This window comes from Patiria miniata, unplaced genomic scaffold (assembly GCF_015706575.1).
Source record: "Patiria miniata isolate m_02_andy unplaced genomic scaffold, ASM1570657v1 HiC_scaffold_3, whole genome shotgun sequence".
In the NCBI taxonomy this organism is placed as follows: Eukaryota; Metazoa; Echinodermata; class Asteroidea; order Valvatida; family Asterinidae; genus Patiria; species Patiria miniata.
In genome coordinates, this window is record NW_024037069.1 from 29890758 (window position 1) to 29913611 (window position 22854).

Below are 22854 nucleotides of genomic sequence, written 5' to 3' on the forward strand. Positions count from 1 at the left end.
GTCAACATGGATTTTTAATGTTTAAAACACTAGATTGTTACGATCATATTGTATGTATAGCTCCACGGATTCTCACGCCATTCAAACTACTTATGCTACACATCGTGAAAACTAATTGCACGAAATTTCAATTTAATCCATTTTGTATTTCTTGAGTAGTTCATCGGAAACGAGGTTGTTCTTTTTCTTCACTTGTGCAGCATCCGTGTTGATGCGTTGTTGAGACCACTATTTATGTGGCGCGCCCTCTATTATAGTGGTCTCGATCTCCACCACCAAACCCGATTTCGGGCCAACAACTCAAGAAATACACGTTACATTAAAATGAATTTTCGTACACTCATTTGTCATGATGTTTGGCATCAAAAGATTTCATTTCAGAATAAAAAATCCATTAATAAAGCTATTATGACCGTAACAATACGGGATTTTATTTGCAACAAATACAATCCTAATGGAAGTCAACATGGATTTTTAACGTTTAAAACACTAGATTGTTACGATCATATTATATTTACAGCTCCACGGTTTCTCACGCCATTCAAACTACTCATATGCTACAAATGGTGAAAACTAATTGCACGAAATTTCAATTTAATCCATTTTGTATTTCTTGAGTAGTTCATCGGAAACGAGGTTGTTCTTTTTCTTCACTTGTGCAGCATCCGTGTTGATGCGTTGCCGAGACCACTATTTATGTGGCGCGCCCTCTATATTATAGTGGTCTCGATCTCCACCACCTAACTCGATTTCGGGCCAACAACTCAAGAAATACACGTTACATTAAAATGAATTTTCGTACACTCATTTGTCATGATGTTTGGCATCAAAAGATTTCATTTCATAAAAAAAAGTCCATCAATAAAGCTATTATGACCGTAACAATACAGGATTTTATTTGCAACAAATACAATGCTAATAGAAGTCAACATGGATTTTTAACGTTTAAAACACTAGATTGTTACGGTCATATTATATTTATAGCTGCACGGTTTCTCACGCCATTCAAACCACTCATGCTACACATCGTGAAAACTAATTGCACGAGATTTCAATTTAATCCATTTTGTATTTCTTGAGTAGTTCATCGGAAACGAGGTTGTTCTTTTTCTTCACTTATGCAGCATCCGTATTTGATGCGTTTTTGAAACCACTATGCAGATAAAAACTTTACCGGAGGTAAGCTTAACCACATGAGGGCGCTATGCTAGAAAAGCGGGTACAAATATTATGGCTGTTACTTTTCCAGAAGGGGAATTCTAAACATAGACAAATTAATTTCCATAATTTTAAATAAAAGGAGTACAAATAAAGATTATTTAAAAGAACATTACTAAACAGATGTGTAAGTCTTCGTGAAGGGGTTCCTATTACTAGGAATGCACTGTAAAGTTGACAGTGCTAAAATCTTGCTTGTGGTTGTACTGGAAATGAAATTTCCAAACAAACTGCACCGTAGCAACCGGGTATAGTCCCCAGACTCCCATATGTCTAGTACATATATTTATGCATATAACCAATGTCGAAGGGTGAGGCTCCCGATTATAAATGGAATTTAGTGTTGCTGAAGTTGTGTGGTGGACGGAACAGTGAATGCTTTGAGTTTTAATTTACCTTTGATCTGTTGATAAACGAACAAGTGACAATGGTGAGTTTTTTCTCTCCATTACAGAGGGAGTTTATTTTGCTATGAATGTGGCGATAGACTGTGAGCGTATATATTTATTGCTGTTTGTTTTCCCTGATTTCTCTGATTGTCAATGTCATTCTATTTCAACCATGTCAACTGTGCATATTGTCGACTGGTCAATGTCCGGCATGAGCATGATGAGTGACAATGTCTGAACATGGAGCTATAAAATGATGGTCTGAATGTCATGTGTGAACTAGCACTCTAGCTCAAAAAAAAAATTGTAATTAAATTGAATAGTAGCAATATTGCCAGTTAGCCTAGGCCAGTATTTTGATAGAAACTAGAAAATATGAATAATTTGGCGATCGTCATGATGGATGTCAGACAAGTCGACCGTTGAGACAACTCGACTCGGGACAAGTCGACCGTTGAGACAAGTCGACCGTTGAGACAAGTCGCCCGTTGAGACAACTCGACTCGGGACAACTCGACCGTTGAGACAGCTCGACTTAACGGAAATGTATACACGTGGAGCGGGAAAAAGTTGCGATCCCGGACGCGGCGCGGGCATACTGGATGCACAGAGGGCGTTTCAATCCGGTGGCCGTCGCGTCGGGCTGGCAAGCCCCGCTAGCGAGGACCGGGCCCGGCCCGGCACGCGGGCACGTCGACCGGGGCGGCAAGTGGGCGCACAGGCCCGGCATAAACGATGTCACCGTGCACGGTACGGCCGACGCTGACCGGGGATAAGTGCGCGCACAGGCCCGGCTGCGCTATATCGGCTCTGTTATCATGGTTATATCCAACAAAAAAAACAACTCATGTGTCATCACTCCCAAACGGCGATCAGCCGCCGTCAAAATCCCCGCGACTATCCCCAAAACTAGCAACAAAAACATGCGAGGCGACTTGTCTTAATGGTCGACTTGTCTCAACGGTCGACTTGTCTTCCCATTTATCGCACATACGGTCGAGTTGTCTCAACGGTCGAGTTGTCTCAACGGTCGACTTGTCCCGAGTCGAGTTGTCTCAACGGTCGACTTGTCTGACCCCCGTCATGATCATGTAGCGTAGGGCCCCTGTTTTGTTTTGATCAAATTAGAGTCAAAAATGTTTTTTATTGCTAAAAAAATCACCTTTATAATCAAAAGCAGACTTCTCAATTCTAATAATGACATCCGTTTTGCAATTTTTAACAGTTTCTTGAGTTAGAAATCACGATTTCCTGCGCGGTTTGTACCTTGCGATTCAGCGCGCCGTGCGTGCTCATGGTACATCGCGCGATGATCGCCATCTTTATTTTCGGGTTGCGTGTTGTGTCGCCACGCTGTCATCGTCATTTTTACCCCCAAATTTCACTTAAAAAAATCAACACCCTGCCCTCTATCTATGACATACCTGTTTATTGAGAACCAACTAGTTTGGTCTGTCTAATAATTTTAAAGTGGAATTTGTTTCCTTAAGTTAGGAGTCGGGCCCTACACTACACGATCGCCAATAAGTTTCCTACGCAAAATATTCTTCAGCCTTCAGACATGTCATATCAGTTGATGTGAATCAACCTGTGAATGATCAATGCGGTTTTGCGGATTAGTGCGTCGTCACATGGTCGTGGTGATCTCCATTAATTTTGGCATTGTGTTTTAATGGTTTTGTCGTCTTCATTGTCATTTACTTTTACTTTTAGCCTAGGGGCCTACCCCAAAATTTCCCTCAAAAACTATTTTGCAAAATAATTGATCCTCACTTCTTTTGCATAGAATATAAGAAATACAATTTGGAAATAAAATTCATATATTGAACTTTAAAAAATAGGTCTATATAGGCCTACATGTAAAAGAAGAAATAATCTTGATTTTTTTTCTCAAGGTTAGAACTTCAAGGTACCAGTCCTCAGTCCCAGCAGAGGAACAATTGTGTTGATTGGTCAGTGTTTGAGGGAAGAGCTTGAAATCTTGATTCTGATTGGCCAGTATTGGCAGGGTCATAATTATTAATATGCATATTCATGAGTAATGAAACTGGTATCTAAAAAGGGAATTTGTCTGATTTCTGATAAGCTTTGAAAAACAAATTTTTAAAATTTATAACAATATTTCTAATTACACATGCAACAATGTATGAAAAGATGATCAATTAAGTCTTAATTATCGCAATATATTGCAAATGAATCAAATGACAGTTGTAAGTAGCTCACAGCCGGCCCCATTACCAGTAGGTTTTTGCACAAATTGCCTGGTTTGTTTATCATCACACCCAAGATGCATTGTGAATATCGAATAATTTAACTGTATTGCCTTCATAGTACTGCACCTTAACAATACTGGCTATGAGTCTGACCGTTTACATGTATTTAATTGCACTCATGTCTTGGGACCCCTGCATGGAAGAGGCGTGACCATCATATATTCTTATTAACCCTTACTCTCTGAGGGTAGTTTACTGCATGTCAGTTGGTTATGCCAATGCCCTCCAGCTGCAGTTTATCGGAGGATACTTTGATGTAGCAGTGAAGGCTCCAATTGGCAGGAGTTGGAGGCCCTGGAGGGTGCCTGATACTGACCAGCTGGGGGCACTTGATTGTTATCAGAGGACTCTCATTGTTCTCTGTGGCATGTATTGGAATGCCTGTCCAGTTACCCTTGAAATGATATGGCAGATATTGGAGGGCCATGCAAAAAACATAGGAGATTTTCTTGAGGCACAATTGGCATGCGTTGGAGGGTCTAGTAGGGTAAGGGTTAATATGCAAATTAGACATTTGTTAGTGTGAATGATGAACAACGTGCAACAACAATGCGGATTTGGGGATGCAAGCAAATTGTATTCAAATAATATGCAAATTGACTCTTCTTTTGAAAAGCTAATGTGGGAATAGCAAATTCTCTTGTCAGTAGGGCCTGTTGCTTGCTATTGTATCGCGTCACATTTAAGTATTAATATTTAAGTATTATATAAAACAATTCAAATTTTATGGTTGCTTTTTAAAATTGGTTGTAACCTAGAAAAAACAAAGGGAAAATATGAAGAAAAAAAATCGGAATTGGAAATAATACCAAAGCCATTGGTATTAGTGGTTCAGAGTATGGCATGTGACGGTGCGGTGTATTGCTGTGGAAAAAACAATCTTGACTTGAGGTGATGCACAATCTTACACTAGCATCTTGAACTAAGACTGTACATGTAGATTACTGGTAGTGGTGGGAGAAACCGGAGATTTCGAAATCCGGTTATCCTAATTTTTTTTCAAACTGAATAAGGGTTATCTGATTTCACCGGAAGTTCCCATCCAGCTCACAGTCATGCCAACAAGAAGTGACGGGTGATGTGCTGCATGCAATGCCCTCCCAATGACTGGGTATAGTTTGCAGGATTCAATGACCACTGGGCCTTTACAAAAACACTCCAAGAGCTGTGTAGACTAGAAAACAGTGTGATGGAAACTCTCTGATTAGTCAAATGGACAGGCTATTCCTGGGCTACACTACTGGGACAAGGGGGAATTGGCAATGTGTGTGAAAGGGTGTGCGAGTTGGTGGAGGGGGGACAAGTTGACAAGTACCTATGAATACATACACCAAGAAGGCCACTAGCAAGTGAATGCAGCTGCATAGGCCTACATGTGCAAAATGGGGGATGTTCTAGTTGTTTTCTTTTTAGCCTGTGTCACAAAAAAAATGGAATGTTTAATTTTTTTTAAGGTTGGTTTCGAACATCCGGTTTCCAGAATCAAAGTCGAACAGAGGGATTCAAACCCAATTTTAATAACTCCGGGTTTAAATTCCACCGCTAGGTACTTGTCAACTTGTCCCCCCCCCCCCCCACCAACTCGCACACCTGTGTGCACACTTTGCTAATTTACCCCTTGTCCCAGTAGTGTAGCCCAGACTATGGAGGACTAATGCCCAGACACTTGCTGTATTGTTTACTGTACACTCGTCCAAGTGTCAAAGTGTGTTAAAAATCCACTTACTTTTTCGAAAAAAATAGCCCGTGGAAGTTGGCCACATTGTCATAACTTACCCATTATGCTTTGCAAACCGCATGTACATGTACCTTAGTTGATGCCCGTCACTCATGTCCTGATTCTCAATTTGCAGAGTGAAGTTGAAGAATGCCTGAAGAGGATTTCCTCCCACAAAGGGGTCATCGGCCTCATGGTTGTCAATATGGAAGGTATACAGATTTTAGTCTATTTCTCCTCTTTATTATTGTAAACTTAAAGTGGTGACTGATGACATACACGTACATGTATTTAGGAAATCGAGTCAAAGCCAGAGCACACCAAATTTTTTTCAATTGATTCAGAATGGTTATTCACTGGAAGTCTTTTAAATTCACCTGTTCTTCACAACGGACCAGGGGTTCATTCCGATCAAGCAAACGTTGCCAGTGTTCACAATCTCTCAGTGCATAGCCGCGGGGAAATCGTTAGCAGCATTTGCATTGATTTGGAGCCAAGGGCGTCAGTCGCTTCTCAAAATTGGGGGGACATACCTTGATCAACACTAACACGAGCGGGAAGCGCGAAGCCGTAACAGCGTGGGGTTTGGTGCTCGTTCAAAACTGTTGGGTTCTAGACGCTTTGTGGTGCGATCTGAGGCAATTTCTGAGATCTGAGGCTTTTTTCCGCAAAATATCATCTTGTAAACATAATTTCCGAGTTTGGAGTTATTGAATCAGCTATTCTGAGCTATAGTATCATTATAGTAGGCTACCATTTTTATTAGGGGACGAAAAAAGTGGGGGGACTTGTCTCCCCGTCCCCCACCGATTGACGCCCATGAGTGGAGCACACTCAGATTTAGCCTATTCATTGGTGTTCCGGGGTAATCCTATACGATAGCGCTGCCTACCTCTCTTCACTGGCCCACAACCAATCTAAAGTAGCAAGTGAAGTAACAAGTGACAATCAGTCAATCAGTCAGTCAGTCAAATAGGTACCAAGATGACGCTAGGCTGGACCTCTGGGACCAGCAAAAAGACTAGTCTTGCTTACTTGAGCTTTTTTTAATGGGCAAAGTCACTAAATGAGTATAATGTTACAATGTACTTCAAGTTGATTGATTTCTTTATTCACTGCAGGGATTCCAATCAGAACAACGTTGGATAATTCCACCACAGTGCAATATGCGGGCCTACTTCATCAACTGACGGCCAAAGCCCGCAGCACGGTCCGCGACATCGACCCCCAGAATGACCTGACCTTCCTGCGCATCCGCAGCAAGAAGAATGAAGTCATGGTGGCCCCAGGTAAGAGAGAGAACACAGCGGACTGGCAGTTTGTAGACTCCAGGTGGCAGCAGACACTCTGGGCTCATTTCCATGGCCCTGTAGTGTTCCTTTTCAAAGGCTAGATTTGGATTTTGTTCCCACTGATTGGTCAAGCTGATTCAAAACCAGATGCATCAAACCCATCCAGACTTGGGAATCTGGGCAGCCAGAACGGAGCAATTCCGAGCATACGTCGCACGCGCCAACATTTCCAAGGCACCCTGTACTGCCAAGGCATGGCCGTATATGCTAGGGTACAACTCCTTTAGAGGACCAACATCCAAATCCAGTCTTGGTCAAAGATTATGTCCAAAGGCATTGGTGACACCTGAGCTCTATCTCAAAATTAAAGCTACAGTCCATCATTTGCAGCAATCCAAAAAGTAACTGACGTAATTATTGTTGAAAAACATACTTGGTTGAAAGAAAGTAAGGGAACTAAACTCCCTGTAAAATTATTCTTTCTGGCATGCTGTCATTTTGAAGAAATCAACGAAAGAAGGCCTTTCCAACTCCAACGATGCGTCTAAATTTGGCGAAGCGTGCGCAAGTATTGACACGATGCACACCCGCGCGCGGTTGCTTTAATTCATCGGATCAGTGCGCGACATCGTGTAGCTGCAATTGGCTCAGTGAGAATGTGTCTCTGACGCTGAATTCAGGCCCAATTCAAAACATGATTCAGCAACTTTTGATTTGAACCCGAGATCCTAGAATGTTATTTTCTCGAAATATATAAAGCTGAAGCTGAGCTGACACTTCATCAGGTTAGTTGTTCAGCACCCTTCTTTAGATTTTGAGCACATTTGTTGCTTCAAACGAACAAAATGCACAAATTACAAATGATGGACTGTACCTTTAAGTTATTAGTCAGTTTGCAGAAATCCTTGTTTAGACAAAACAGGGCTTGAATTGAAGACTAGTGCAGTGCTGACAGGTTTTTTTTTGGTGATAAACATGGCCGCCATTACGTTTGTATTTTTGTGCAAGATCCCACCAGATCTACAACATTTTTGGACACAGCTAAAGCTAATGATAACAAAATATATTAACGAAGCTGAAATCACCATTTTATATTAAACAAATTTAAATATATTGTCAAAGGAAACAGAAAAAATTGTAAAAAAGTTTTGTGTGCTTGGCAATTTCCTCTTCTGTTTCGACTACAAATTTGCATGCTGGAAGCCGGGAAAAGCCATTGCAAACTCCCAAGCTGGGAGAGCATTGACCTACAATATTTGCTTCATTTGAAGCATTACTTTGTTCTTTAGTGTATTGAATAGTCATTCAGCTTTTAAACTTCATAATGTGGGGTGGGTGGGTCAAAACAATTTCAAAAAAAGATTGAAAGTTTTCAACATTGACTATAGGTCTCGTTCAAATGACGTCATTTCCTTCAGACCAGCCACGTGCATCTGCATTTTCAGCGTGAACCTCCATAATGCGCATCGGCTGCGTCGTATTTCAAACACATTTCGAGCAACAAGCGCACGTGTTTGGAACGTTTTCAACACTGCGCAATGCGTGCTTGATTGCTTAAAATACGCAGTTGCAGTTCTCCTACAGAGATGGCCGTCTTTGAGAGTGCCCTATCCTGAATGGCCAATTAATCCCATTACTTTTATGTCTCATTCTTATTCTTTTTCTTTTTCTTTTGGTTACAGACAAGGAGTACCTTCTGATTGTGATCCAGAGCTCCACAGACTGAGCTGCGTTGGTCTTATCCTCATTTGTACAGCCGGATATTTATCCCCTTTTGCTTGTACATAACCAGCTCTCCCCTGTCACCTTTTCAGTACCATGTGCACACATTTCACCTAAAGATCCTGTGCACATGTGCCTTGCGTACATGTATTTTTTGTTCTTAGTGTTTCTGAAGGTGTGGTACTGAAAGGGTCACTAATTGGCCAAGAGACAATACAGGTGAACCCTTCTCCTAGCTTAGAACTCCCCAAAATTTGTTTATTTGAAATCTGAGTTTTCTTTGCACATTTTTGTTTTGCTTGCTGAATTTGCAAGTTGACTTTGTTCCAATCGGTTTTCTTTTTTTTTCTTAAGTTTTCATTACAGTTTTTATTTATTTAAGAAGTTATTAACGATTTACCAAATCCATGGAAGGGCCACACAAAAAAGGGGGAAAACAATGTTTGTAATTTTGACTTGAATGTTACGGCACAGATGGTTCATCGCTTGTTTCGGCATTTGATTTTAACTTCATAATGCCTTACCTATAGATTCTGTATTTTGGTTGGCAGAGAGCAGGTCACATGGCATTAGTTTTAGTATCTTGCCGTGCACGTCCAAAATGACTAAACAACAACTGAAAAAAAGTACTTTACACATAGCAACCAACATAACAACCGGAGTTCTGTGTGCACATGAATACAGGCATGTGTGTGTTTCCAATTAGTTGGGTTCAAACATTAAATGAAAGGGCAGTTTGGAAAAGTGCAAGTAAATTTTCAAGTAAAGTCGTATTAAACAAGGAAGTACATCTTTATTGGATTTGAGTTCAATTAATCAGTTACCTCTCAAAATCAAACAGAATCTGTGGGTCAGGCATTTTAAGATAAAATATTGACTGCTTTAACTTGTGGTGTAGTCAAACTAGCCTCCCTCGATTATCCATGTAGCACTCCGCTTCCCTTGTCTACAGACAAGGGAAAACAGAACACTCCAAAATCACCTCGGGAGGCTAGTTTTACCATACCACTCGATACAGTAAATGCCTGTACATTGTGTATACTGGTAAAGCATTATCAACCAAGTTCCGGAGTTTAAAATATTTACTGTTTTCAATTTTAACTCTTTTTTTTTTACAAAACAATCCATGTAACTGTGTGAGTTTTACATTGAACTTGTGAAATGTAGCCTATAACATTCTTTTCGGGTTTATAACTTATTGTGTTTAAGAAATCTTTGATGTTTGTATTAAACATGGTTTAATTAATACATTGTAGACTTCTTAACTTTTCTTGTCATTTCAGGTGAAAGAAATAAACCCCCAAATTTGTCAAAAGTCATTTTGGTTCTACATTTGTAGACTGTTTTACTTCCAACTGCAGACGTAAATCCAATCAAAAAGTTTCACAATAAATAGTACGAGATATGCTAAGTATTAGTTTCATGCTAGCTTTTTGACCTAATGATGGACAAGAGTTACTGCGTGGTGATGGCATATTTTTTTTAAAAGTTAATACACGAAGCTTCAGAGTTATCCAGTGAATTCAGATTTTTTTTTTCAAAAGGGGATAAAGGGGTGGTGGGGGTGGTTAGTCAGAACATTTCAAGATTGGGGGAGGGGGTGGGGTGGCGTTGCAGTCAATGCACAAAATGACAAATGCCTGAAGCCATGAATCAAGACATGTATTTGTAAAAACTACTCACTTTGATCTTCCCTTAAATTGGTTCAAAAATCTTTTATTTTAAGGGGGAGGGGGCTGGTTGCCCAGGGGTTGCAGTTGTTTTTACACTTGCCCTGCCCAAACACTGCTGACGAATTAAATGAGGAAAACAATAGTGGTACATGTATTTAGATAACTTGTACAATTTTTAGCTAGACTGGTGGTGGGCTTGATCTGAAACATTCCTTCCGACATATGCCTGGCATAATTTTCCACAAGTCCCCGCCCCCGTTTCCATCCCCATATGAGATTAATTTAAACACATCGATATATCTGTAGTTGATTATTTGCACAGTTTTTTTTAACACAAATAACGTTTTGTGCTGACGTTACGTTCATGGGTGTTAAAATGTTCAGATTTATGATTACGATCGATCGATCGATATCCAAATTCATATGAAACGATATTGATGACCATGAATATGTGGACAATATTGAGGGCGCTATCTAGTTTTAGTGGCTACTTAACTTGTACTCGGTGAACGCCTTGTCAGAGAGTGTGCCTAGGCCTCGTCCCTGACATTATTTAGAAGCATAAATTCACCTTTTCGGGAGTCTTTCATCAAGGTAAAGCTAGTTAAGTGTTTAACAGAAACAGTCATATCCCTTTATGATGTCAATGTTCGGTCTGTTTATGTTTTGTTATTAATTTCTTGTTCAGCAAAGATGTGCGCGGCCGGCCGGCAGTCAGCAGTGCACTGTGTAGTGGTCATGGTGGCAGTGCCTACTCCTAGAACTAGTATGAGGCTCCACGTCATAGTTCTAGGAGTAGGCAGTGCCAGGGTGCCAGGCCTGGCCGGACGCACGACGTCAGTGGCACTGGCAGGCAGATGAGCTAGATCGTGGCCCTTTTTTGGGGGGGGGGGGTCCGATGAGGATTGGCCCGCAGGCTGGGGTGTTTATCAAGGGTTTCGATCCAACTCGGACCCAAACCAACTCGGACCCAAGCCAACTCGGACCCATGCCAACTCGGACCCACTACCAACTCGGACCCATGCCAACTCGGACCCACTACCAACTCGGACCCACGACCAACTCGGACCCACTACCAACTCGGACCTACAACCAACTCGGACCCACTACCAACTCGGACCCATGCATGACCAACTCGGACCCATCGTTTTCAATCATTCGACATCGTTTTCAATCATTCATTTCATAAAGTTTGTCCACTTCTCATCTGTTATTACAGTGATGCTGTTTAGTATACATTTTCATTGTAATTGTAAGGTAAATTATCTCATATCTGTATTGCAGCAGTATAACATTTTTGTTAAGCTAAGCACGTTTAGTTTTATGACGTTCAAAACGATAAGCGTTTAAGCAACAGTATTTACTGTACACATCATAAAATAGCGCTCCACACAGCTGCAATACAAGAAAACAACAAAACTAAAAGCCCCATTCTGCCCAATATAATTACAGAATATCTTCACTATATAAGCACTAACATTAAGATCACCTATAAATATAATCTCTGAAACTAATGATTGAGTCATTGCTGGGTCCGAGTTGGTCGTGCTTGGGTCCGAGTTGGTAGTGGGTCCGAGTTGGTGGTGGGTCCGAGTTGGTCGCAGGTCCGAGTTGGTCGTGGGTCCGAGTTGGTAGTGGGTCCGAGTTGGTAGTGGGTCCGAGTTGGTGTGGGTCCGAGTTGGCATGGGTCCGAGTTGGCATGGGTCCGACTTGGTTTGGGTCCGAGTTGACCTGATACCTTATCAAGCATGTCAAGGCTGATGCCTATTGCAGGGGAGGGGGGGGGGGGTGATGAGGCTGGGCCAAGGCTTGGCCATAGCATGGCTTGGGCCTTGTGGCAGGCATATGCTTGGTGTTTATCAAGCATGTCAAAGGATTGGGGGGGGGGGGAGACATGCGGACAAAAAGAAAAAAAAAAATGAATCGCACATATTTATATTTTAGAGTGGAAGCATATCCATACTGGAGTGCAAATTACTTGGCTGGCAATCGCATATAGGCCTATACCCGAGCAGTTGAAAGTGAATCCATAGATCATTGACATTGCGTGTGGTACCACTAGTCATACTCATACTAGCCAAGTAATGTGGACATGGCCTTATACGCAGGGGTACAAGTAGGATAAAAGTAGCATTGCCGACTAAGTTAGACATCCCATATTCCAACAGTAGTCTGATGTCTGGCCGTCATCAGCTATGAGTGTGAGGCGGCGGCGGCCCCAGAGGAGTCCGGGCCAAGACCACAGCAGGACCAGTACCCCTTCTCCATCCCCGTCAAGGAGCAGTTCCATTTCGTCGCTGTCATCAAGCTCATCACCCTCCATTCAGGCACTCCGTTGCCCCCCTCAAGGTGTGTTATTGGCTGGGTCCAAACTGGATTTGGATATTACTCCCCTAATGCAGCGGGTCACTGACAAGGCCAAAAATGCTGTCGTGGTGGTAGAGGACATTATCCACAAGATGAATCAAATGCGGTCTTTGGTACGTCGGTAGGGCTACCCATGAAACGCATGTATCAAGATCGTACCGCACTTGCATGCGGTGCGCGACATATGCTTAGAAGTCCTGGGTAGCACTGCCAAAGTTCCCAAGACTGGAGTTGCTTTATCTTGTTGATAGCATCCTCTACCGCCAAGGCAGAGACGGGCTGTATTAAAGGAAAATCAAAATCCAGTTTGGGACTCTCAACAATGTGCATGAGAGTTCCAAAACGTAAGGTATTAAAAACGTGCAATGCAAGAAAATAGACTGGCACCTAAAACAACCAGTCCAACACCCCATGATCTCCATATCAAAAGGAACATGAGATGTTGAACAAACCACGTTTGCGTGATGCGCACCGCAGAAGTAGCCCGAACATGGAGTAAAATTGATGAACAAAACATAGTCAGAAGTTTGTCAATTTTTCGCCGTTTTTGAAGTTTTTGACCAAAAAGGTATGGCTCGGGCCACTATCGGTGACCAGGCCCCTAACTGGTTTTAAACCAGACTTTTTATAACTGCTTTCCTACATTATTATTCCCTTATTTATTCTACAGGCACAGAGTCGGAACGCAAACTGAAACTTGCCACCATCCACAAGGCCCTGACAGCTGACCCTGTGGACGTGGCCGCGCTACGTAAGCTTGCCATCAGTAAAGGGGGTCTACTGACTGATGATGTGCGCAGGAAGGCGTGGCCCAAACTCCTCAATGTCAACCTGTTCGATGTCCCTTACAAAAAAGGTGAGCAGAATTCGTAAGCAGTTTCAAAATTAGAGCAATCTATCGACATGTACATGTATCTTAGAATTCATCTCATTGACGATATGTGTAGTTACGGGCCCCGTTCCTGAAAGAGGTTATTAAAATCACCCAACAAGTTAGTGATATTTTAAAGCCACATGAGTGTCAGGGGTAGAGGGCAGGATTTTGATTTACTTTTAGAGAAATTTTGGGGTAAAACGAAGATGAATATGACAAACGCACGAAAATAAAAATGACCGCCAGCACCGCGATGCACTGTGAATTTGCAAAACTGCATTGATTCATATGGCATCAACTGCGTTCGTATGGCATCAATTGAAAATGCGTAAGAAAATAGGGTTTTTTGACCAAAAGATTGATTTAAAATTACCACCAAAAAAAAGGAGAGTCATTAGTATTAACCCTAACCCCCTAGGCCCTTGTTGCTTACAACCATCCTCAATCCTCCAAAATCCTCCAAAATTTTTCAACTCCGCCTAAATTTTTCAAAATTGTCAGACAGTCCTGCCTCAAAATGCATTCATCCTCAATCCTCCAAAATCCTCCTCATCCCAAAACTTTGCACTCGTGTTTAAATGAAGGATAACCAACGCCAAATCCTTTAAAATCATCAGACAGTCCTGCCTCAAAATGCATTCATCCTCAATCCTCCAAAATCCTCTTGTGCTTCATTCACCATTCATCCTCAATCCTCCAAAATCCTCATGTGCTTCAATCACCATTCATCCTCAATCTTCCAGAATCCTCATTTGATTCAATCACCATTCATCCTCAATCCTCTAGAATCCTCCAAAACCGCCAGGAGGATTTTGGAGGAGTGAGGTGGGTTAGGGTTAAAGGAAGACTACTTAAGGTTGCAGGAGTCATTTTGGAATGATAAAAACACTCTAAGGACTAAAACGTAAGAGGGGCCGTTACTACACAATCACCGTCTGATCATTAAACAGCCCAGCCACAATTACTTCACAATGTACGTGGGCTTGATGACATCACCTTGAAAGTATAAATACAAAGATCCTGCCGTGGATTCCTACATGTATAAAGTGGAACAGTTTTGAGGATATGATACGGGGGAGGTTCCCAGCAAAAAATTTCCTGGGAGGACTCTTTCGACCTCTCCTTTGAAGTACCCGCTGTCGTAAGGGGTACTAAAGTTGTAAATCTAATTGCTACTTCTGGTTTTAGGAGTAAAACTAGAATCCCACAGAGACTATCACCAAGTTGTGCTGGACGTGAACAGGTCACTCAAGCGATTTCCAAAAGGTAAGAGTCATCAGTGAGTATAGAGCAGTTGACACGAAACTAAATAAATCAGGTTGGCTTAGTGGCATTTTCCTTTCCTTCCAACGCTGTGACCCCGGTTCGAATCCCCTCTAGACCTTCATGTTGATTGGGTCAGTAAATTGGTCCCTAAATTACATGTACGGTGGGATTTTCCTAGAAATGTGATTCCTGTGTTTTCCTTCCACCACTGAAACTGTTATTTATTTATAATAAATATATAAAAACTTAAAGTACTAGGCCAACAAGTTAGTCGATTATTTTGTCATTAAAGTTTTTAGTTAACAGCATGTTGATCTAAGGTGTTGACTTTTACACATTCAAATAGTCTTGAAAACCTCAAAAAACAAACTTGACATGCCTGTGACCTTGCGAATCAAAATAGAGGCAAGAGATGTGTAATTTTGTAACAGTTCTCAGTGTGATGGAAACGAGCACATTATGCCTTAATTACTGCCAAAATGCATGGTTTGTTAATGTAGCGATAAGCAGAAGTTACGTGGTGTAGTTTTGTTACCATTCCGTTTACACTGTTTAATAGGAATATTTGGTTAAAGGGCTTGTAGATGCTGGAAAACCAAGAAAACCTATCATGTTCTTGTAGTCTGGTTCCCTGACTCAACTTAAGATGAAACAGCAATTAATACACTTTGGGGAATTGTAAGGTCAGAGAATCAGTCTAGCAGGCTGGTACCCCTTCACAGGTGTGTAATCAGTTGCAAAGAAAAGTCAGAATAACTAAATATGAAAAATTGAGAATAGTTTTTGAAAAAAAACCCCAGTTTTCTCCAACGCCGGTCGGCCGACCAGTGTTTGAAAAATACAGTTTTTCTTGAAAATGTCAGCACACCAGGAGCCACGATTTTAAAGGATGCTTTAGACTGTCATTCCCTATCAATTCAGGAAGGTGTTTTGTGATAATTTGATCATTTCGTTTTTTGATGTTTGCAAATGTTGTATTTTCCCTTTAAACCTTTAGAAAATTAACTATGTACCATGCAGTTATGTTGTTCCAAAATATTCTCTTTGCAGGCATGCGAGATGATCAGAGGGAGGCATTACAAGGCCAGCTGGTTGATGTTATCGTCAGGGTCCTCATGGAGAATGAGCAGCTACATTACTATCAGGTAAGGCTGCGTGAGAATATACTTGGCTTACGGCTGGCAATTGCACACGTGTCAATAGGAAGTGAATTCGGCCACTTGTAGACCAGCCGTAGCCGTGTAATAGGGACCGGGCCTAGGTATGCCTTATCAGTGAGTTCCTCCCTGGTAAGGTGCAGCCAAGTCGTTGCGGTGGGAGAGGGTGCTATCAACAAAATGAATCAAATCCAGTCGTGGGAATTTGATAACAAATGTTATTTATTATTTGCAATAACACCTTGAAAGTGGTGTGGTACGGTTCGTGTGCTTAACGTTCTTTAGCGATGCTTTAACGCTACTTTCCGAAAATTAATATCAGAATTATGTTTGAAAACAAGGTCATTGTTTTTAGTTTAAAAAAATATGTGACTCGTGAGTAACGAATCAATGGCGTCAAGTCCAAGTCATGATAGTCGAGTACGAGTCTTTTGCCGATGTGACTCGAGTAGAGTCTGAGTCACGGAAATTGCGACTCAAGAATGGACTCGAGTCCTACAACACTGCAGATAGGCTGAGTAGAAGGAAAGTCCTCACACATCGATCATAAACCCATCATAAGTCCTTCAGTCTCAAGTCAAGTTGCTTGCCATTCACATTAACTTTGACGACGGCATTCCTTTATCAACCCTCCCTCTCTGGCTGGTAAATTCAACAAGGCCAGCCAAACAGTCAAAATAAATCAAGTGGCTGTTTTTAACAGTTAAGTGCTCCCTACCTAATTAATAAAGCAGGATTGACTGGCTGTGATTGTTATACAAACTTGATATAGCTGCTTTGAATGAAGGAGATTGATATAGTAAGCCAGCTGTGCCTACCAGTCACCTGCTTTTGTCTTATGATGGAATTTCACTGTCGCAGTGTCTACAGGAAATATGATCTGACTGTTGGTGATCACTAGCCTGTGTAAAAGGCATGGCAGGGGAACAGGATTGAATTTTTGACTGTCTGTGACTGATCAAACAAAAGGAGGGGTACTTATGATCAGGTCGTAATGTACATTTCTTTCCTTCATCTATTCTAATATGCCCTCTATTTCTCGTCTTTTATGTCTATGCAGGGTTATCACGATATATGTGTGACGTTTCTCTTGGTTGTCGGGAAAGAGGCTGCATTTGCACTCGTTCACAAACTGTCTACGCATCACTTAAGGTAACTCACTGTGCCTCCTGCTCTATTATACCAGATGTCAGAGATTTTGTATATTGCAGTCTAGGGAGACCAAGTGCGCCCTCTGTTGTAATCCAAATATTTTACGAGTGATTTGCATATCATGACCTTTGTGCTTCCCGCGCAAAGGCAACTTGTAACAAGTTTTCTTCTGTGGGACTTGAACAGGGAAGACCACCACAAATTGTGGGCATATATTCTCTCTATTTTGCAGGGAGCATGGCTCCGGCCATGCTCCAAATTTGTATCATTTGGAAGGATAGTATTATAGATTCGTCCCTGTGAGTACTTAGGTTAAAATGTGATCTATTTGTGAGAATATTGTGTTCATTTTGAGGCCGGATGATTCACGATCTGTAATCTGTAATGTATGTACAGATGTAGCCAGCCATGTGTTGACATTTGACCTACAATATATTGCTATTTTATTGTGCCTTACTATATCATGGATTATTGCCTTGTGTGAAGAATATTATCGTCTCGACTCTTGTGTAGAAATAAATTTAAATCTAATTTCTGTAGCTCATTTCATTGTCGTAGTCATAGGTTCATTATTTCACTGGCATGTTTTTAATAGAACACTCGTCCTCTTTAATTCGTCCTCTTTGCCTTCTCGCTATTTGCCTTCTCGGGATTATATGGAAGAAGATGCACGCAGGACCAAAACAAAAAAATCCAAAACACCCCACACCCCCCCCCCCCAGCTAAGTTATGAAGATGTTTGACCATCGCTTATTTGTGTGCATACAGAGACTTCATGGATTCCACCATGGATCGCACCAGACACATGCTGAATTACCTACTGCCAATCATCAAGAAAGCTAATGTGGAGCTGTATGACTTCATGGAGAGGTTAGGAATAGAATGCCAAGAAATATCATCGCTATATTGGCCATAATTTTTAGCAAATGAGCAACTTCTTTTCTGGGTGCAAACCCTAGAAATATCGTGTTCATTAAAGAAGTTTTGTACATTTACTTAAAAGTCATGGTTGAAGTCAATTAGGCTTGGAAAACAACTAGAGGTAGGCGTGTTAGACTCATGTGAGATGGTACGTGGGTTCAAACCCTGACGGGGAGCATGGTGCTTGTGTTCTTGGGCAAGACACTTTACTACAATTGCCTCTTTTCATCTGGGAGTGTACCTTGGTACCTTTGAGGGTAGAGACCAGATTGTGCTGATCTCGAGCTGCTGCATAAAAATGGTCCCATGGCCTGATGAACAGGGGTAATAATTGTGAAGCACTTTGAGACCTTTGGAATAAACTGCTACATAAGCACATTACTATTCGCTCCCCAGTAACCTTTTTTATTCATTTTCTGTTTACTTTTAAGGTCAGAAGTGGGTACTGTCTTTGCCCTAGCGTGGCTCATCACCTGGTACGGCCATGTACTGAATGACTTCCGTAGTGTGGTGCGACTCTATGATTTCTTCCTTGCCTGCCACCCACTCATGCCTGTTTACTTAGCAGCTGCAGTAAGTATTGGGGGTCAGGATGGTGAAGCAGGGGTCAGGATGTTGAAACGGGGTCAGCATGGTGAAGCAGGGGTCGGGATGGTGAAGTAGGGGTCAGGATGGCGAGGCAAGTGACAGAATGGTGAAGTAGGGGTCAAGATGGTGAAGTGGGGGTCAAGGTGGTAAAGCGGGGATTGGGATGGTGAAGCAGGGGTCAGGATGGTGAGGCAAGTGACAGGATGGTGAAGTAGGGGTCAAGATGGTGAAGCAGGGGGTCAAGATGGTGAAGCGGGGGTCAAGGTGGTGAAGTGGGGGTCAGGATGGTGAAGCAGGGGTCAGTATGGTGAAGCAGGGGTCAAGGTGACGAAGCAGGGATCAAGGTGGCGAAGCAAGGGTCAGGATGGTGAAGGGGACTCAGTATGGTAAAGTGGCCCTTTCCATAGTATTGGTTCATTCAGCCGGTCCCTGACAAGCGCAGTAAAGATAGAGGTCGTTACTTACCAGATGAGTCAAATCCAGTCTTGGGAACTTTGACAGTGCTACCCAGGAAATTCTGAGCATACCTCACGTGCATGCATTGGCTTGAATTCAGACTGTATGAGGTAAGCTTGGAACTGCTGTGGGTCCCTCCCACAGAAGCCTCACAAGTGGTTACAGTATTAATATAACAAGTGGAAGTGCCATATACTTTTCGTGCAAGGAGATTCTGGTACCTTTTAAATTTTAATAATGCTCATTTTCTTTCCCTCTGTCAATTTGATGCTCAGATCGTACTATATCGTCAGGAGGAGGTGCTGGCCTGTGAGTGCGACATGGCTTTCGTCCACAGCCTCCTGTCCAAGATCCCCGGTAACCTGCCCATGGAGTACCTGGTCAGCCAGGCAGGGGACCTGTTTGTGCAATATCCGCCGGCTGAAATGGCCAAAGAAGCCAGGCTACAATACAAACTAAGGTAAGGCCAAAAAAAAAATAAGTCGGTCTCTGGTCAGCGCGCGCGTCGATTTTAATCATGCACGTCGATCTTTTTTTCTTCCAAAATGTTCCGCGGTAGCTCCAACAGCGCCCTCTATTTCCGCACCTCCTGATTTTTTTTTACCAAAGAGCACCAAGGCAAATGATCGAAAGCACCAAGGCAAATTATGGAGGACACCAATGTACATGAGGACACCAAAAAAGCAAAATAGTGCCCACCTTGTCTGTACAATCCAAGCTTGAAGAAAAAAAGAAAAAAGAAAAAAAGAAAAAAAAAAGCCGCGTGGCAGCGTCAATTCCAGAACTTTGGTCTGACCAGAGACCGAATATTTTTTTTTTGGCCTAACTAGAGCATTAGTCCCTGTACCACCCCACAACCACCCTGCCTGTTTAATACTCCTTTTGGTGTCTGTGCACAAGTACCCCCCTCAACAGTTACGAAGAGGAAGATTGGGGGATACCACTGGAAGGGACTCTCGAAAACATTGCCAATGGCACAGCTGGGCCCAATTTCACGGTGCTGCTAAGCACAAAAATTTGCTTAGCACAAAAAAAAGTCTGGCTTATAAAAGCAGGTTACCAGCCAAAACTCCACGGGATTTTCATGCTAAGCAAACAACAGCTGAATACTAATCACGAGCAATATACATCACGTGGAGTTTTGACTGGTAACCTGCTTTTTGCAAGCCAGACTTTTTTTTTGTGCCAAGCAAATTTGTGTGCTTAGCAGCGCCGTGAAATTGGCCCCTGATGCTAATGCACAGGCGCTATGAGCACTACTTGCATTGTCAAGTCGCAATGCAAATTAACTGACAAAAGCATCCTCATAGTTAATGTCCTGTTGCTTCAGACCCTATTTATGATCGATTATGATGAACTTGTGATTTGACTTGTCTTGGACTTCGATTTGACGTAATTATTTTGAGACTGAATTTTGATAGACTGACAACCTCAGCCCTGTGACACCTCATCAAAACTTCCTTTGTTTTCTTTCATCTATGACAGCACCAGTATGTCCAAGCACCCCGACTTTGAACTGGAGACCCTGTACCAGCGACCGGACAAGGTACTGCAGCACATGTCCTCTAGAATCAACGGGGCAGCAGGCACGCCAACGACGACAGACTCGCAGACGGGTAGCCGCAGCAGCGGCGTCATCAAACTGGCTGTCTGGGCGATCTCGGCGGGGATCGGTGCGGCCGCGCTTGCCGTGCTGAACACTGCGGGAGAGTACTGGTGACGTCTGCGCTTGTAGGAACACCCTACGAACCCGAACAGTCCAGGACCCTTCAAATCCATCAAAGTCTAAGAAGGTTATTTGTGGAGGATTGTGAGGGCAGTGCAGCTCAGAGTTTAAGTACAAATACTAAGTCGTTGTTGCTTTCCTTTATAGTGGTGGATTTGGGAAAGTGCGTCAAGCTTTCTGACAAAGGTTCTGCAGAAGTTGGGCATTTGACGGGCATTTTGACAGGCATGTGTACACAAAGTTCAGCCAGCGTGCAAGTGTGCAGGATGGCAAACCACTCACTCCCTTAGCATGTGAGTGCTATTAACAACTAAGTCCATCTGAAAACTTATTTAAAAGAAACCTTCTTGTTCAGAAAAAATTAATAGCTAAGAATATAGAAATTGAGACAGTCTGCTGGAGATTTTGGAGGATGAAGCTTTGCGGATGAATCTGGACTAGATTAAAGTTGTGGGACACATGCGAAGAACAAACCAAATGAGCAAAATGTAAGCCGTGTGACAGGGTCATTATTCAGTGAGGTTCACTTTGACTAAAACCAGGTGTGCCAAACTGTGTATGGACAGCTGTGCGTTGTACATACATGTAGCAAGGGTGCCCTCTTTTGGCTAAAAAATACATCATATATGAGGCATGAACAATTACAGATTCTGTATCAATATACGTAGTAGTGATGCAAATTACATATATGTGACTCAAAATTGTCTTAAAGATAATGGGGACTGGTCATTTTTCACATTGGGGTCAAACAAAGAAAAATTGAGAAAAATAAATTATTCCACTTTTGCTATTAAATCGCTGATTTTGGGCGCAGTGTAAAACGTGACTTGCCAACTTTTGAATATGAAAATCGAAGCTCCTAGAATATTGTTTTCTCGGAATATACAGCATTCACTGAGCTAACAGTTCATCAGGTTAGTTGTTCAGCACCCTTCTTTAGATTTTGAGCACGTTTGTTGCTTTAAACGAAAGAAATGCACAACTGACAAATGATATACTCTACCTTTAAAAAATTATTGGTTTCTGCACATCAAACTGAGTATAATAATGTGTAAATGTAAGAGTAAGTTGCGTATGACCTGTGTGAGTAAGCTGCTCTGGTGACTTCTTTCCAACTTGAGTACAGGGTGAGTAAAATAAAAAACGAAACCCAAATGTTGGGACCATTGTTTGAGGGAAGTTCTGCATGTAGCACTTTCAAAATCTAGGATATAAAAGCCCAATTCATAAGCTTTCTTTTAGTACAAGCATCATTCAAATCACTTATGTACTCTTCAAGTTACAGAATTTTAAACACAACCACCGTTTTAATGTTCTGTTCACAGATCACAAAAATGGTATGTGCTCTTTCAGCAAAACGAAAACAATTCTTACATACCTATGTGATTTGTTTTCGTTTTGCTGAAAGAACACTGAGCTTTTTTGTGATCCGTGGACAGAACCTTTAAACGGTGGTTGTGTTTAAAATTCCGTAACTTGAAAAGTGCGTGAGTGATTTGAAAGATTCTTGTACTAAAAGAAAGCTTATGAATTGGGCTTTCATATCCAAGATTTAAAAAATGCCACCTGCAGAACTTCCCTAAAATAATTGTCCCAACATTTGGGTTTTTTTTTTTTGTTACTCGCCCTGTACAGGATATCAAAAGTTGGGGCAAATTAATTTTTTTTACAAACGTCAGATAACTTAGAGGTTGAGTTTTCTGGTCTTTAGTAAGGATACTACAGTAGCACTGTATCATGCTTGCCATTTTTGATTGTAACTGAAAAAAAAATATTAATTTCAAAGATTAAACGTTGAATATTTTCTGTATAAATGAGTACCTTCATTAAGTTTTGAAAAATGTGCAATGAATTGTCAGCAAATCTCTGAATAAAATTTTTATTAAAGAAGCGATTTGTCTAATATTTGTGATCCTTAAAAAAATATTCACCTTTATTTCACTTTTGTGAAAATGTTGTTACCAAACTGTATTTCAAGTGTTGCAGAACTCGTTATTGGACAGCAAAATAAAAAAATTCGCTATTTAAAGCAGCCGTCATCTGTGTACTACCTGGAACATACT

The 22854-nt window shown here is 41.7% G+C and overlaps 2 protein-coding genes across 5 annotated transcripts; both read left to right on the forward strand.

Annotated features, from left to right (window-relative positions):
• The first annotated feature begins 1539 nt into the window (after positions 1-1539).
• On the forward strand, positions 1540-9033 carry LOC119738188 (dynein light chain roadblock-type 2). Its single transcript, XM_038212943.1, has 4 exons — positions 1540-1648; positions 5734-5809; positions 6719-6886; positions 8572-9033. Exons 1-4 carry the CDS (start codon positions 1646-1648, stop codon positions 8613-8615), a joined length of 291 nt encoding a protein of 96 aa, XP_038068871.1. The 5' UTR covers positions 1540-1645; the 3' UTR covers positions 8616-9033.
• Positions 9034-10789: 1756 nt separating this feature from the next.
• LOC119738398 (TBC1 domain family member 20-like) lies at positions 10790-21999 on the forward strand. 4 transcript variants are annotated; one of them, XM_038213282.1, is made up of 10 exons: positions 10790-10878; positions 12453-12633; positions 13322-13507; positions 14714-14791; positions 15842-15936; positions 17009-17100; positions 17869-17970; positions 18453-18594; positions 19341-19525; positions 20551-20785. In XM_038213282.1, the coding sequence occupies exons 2-10, from the start codon at positions 12480-12482 to the stop codon at positions 20783-20785; spliced, it is 1269 nt and encodes a 422-aa protein (XP_038069210.1). In that variant the 5' UTR covers positions 10790-10878; positions 12453-12479. The 4 variants fall into 4 exon arrangements, with proteins under 4 accessions (XP_038069210.1, XP_038069212.1, XP_038069211.1 ...); XM_038213284.1 differs by having other exon boundaries at positions 10802-10878; positions 12456-12633; XM_038213283.1 differs by having other exon boundaries at positions 10807-10873; positions 12451-12633.
• Positions 22000-22854: the final 855 nt, after the last annotated feature.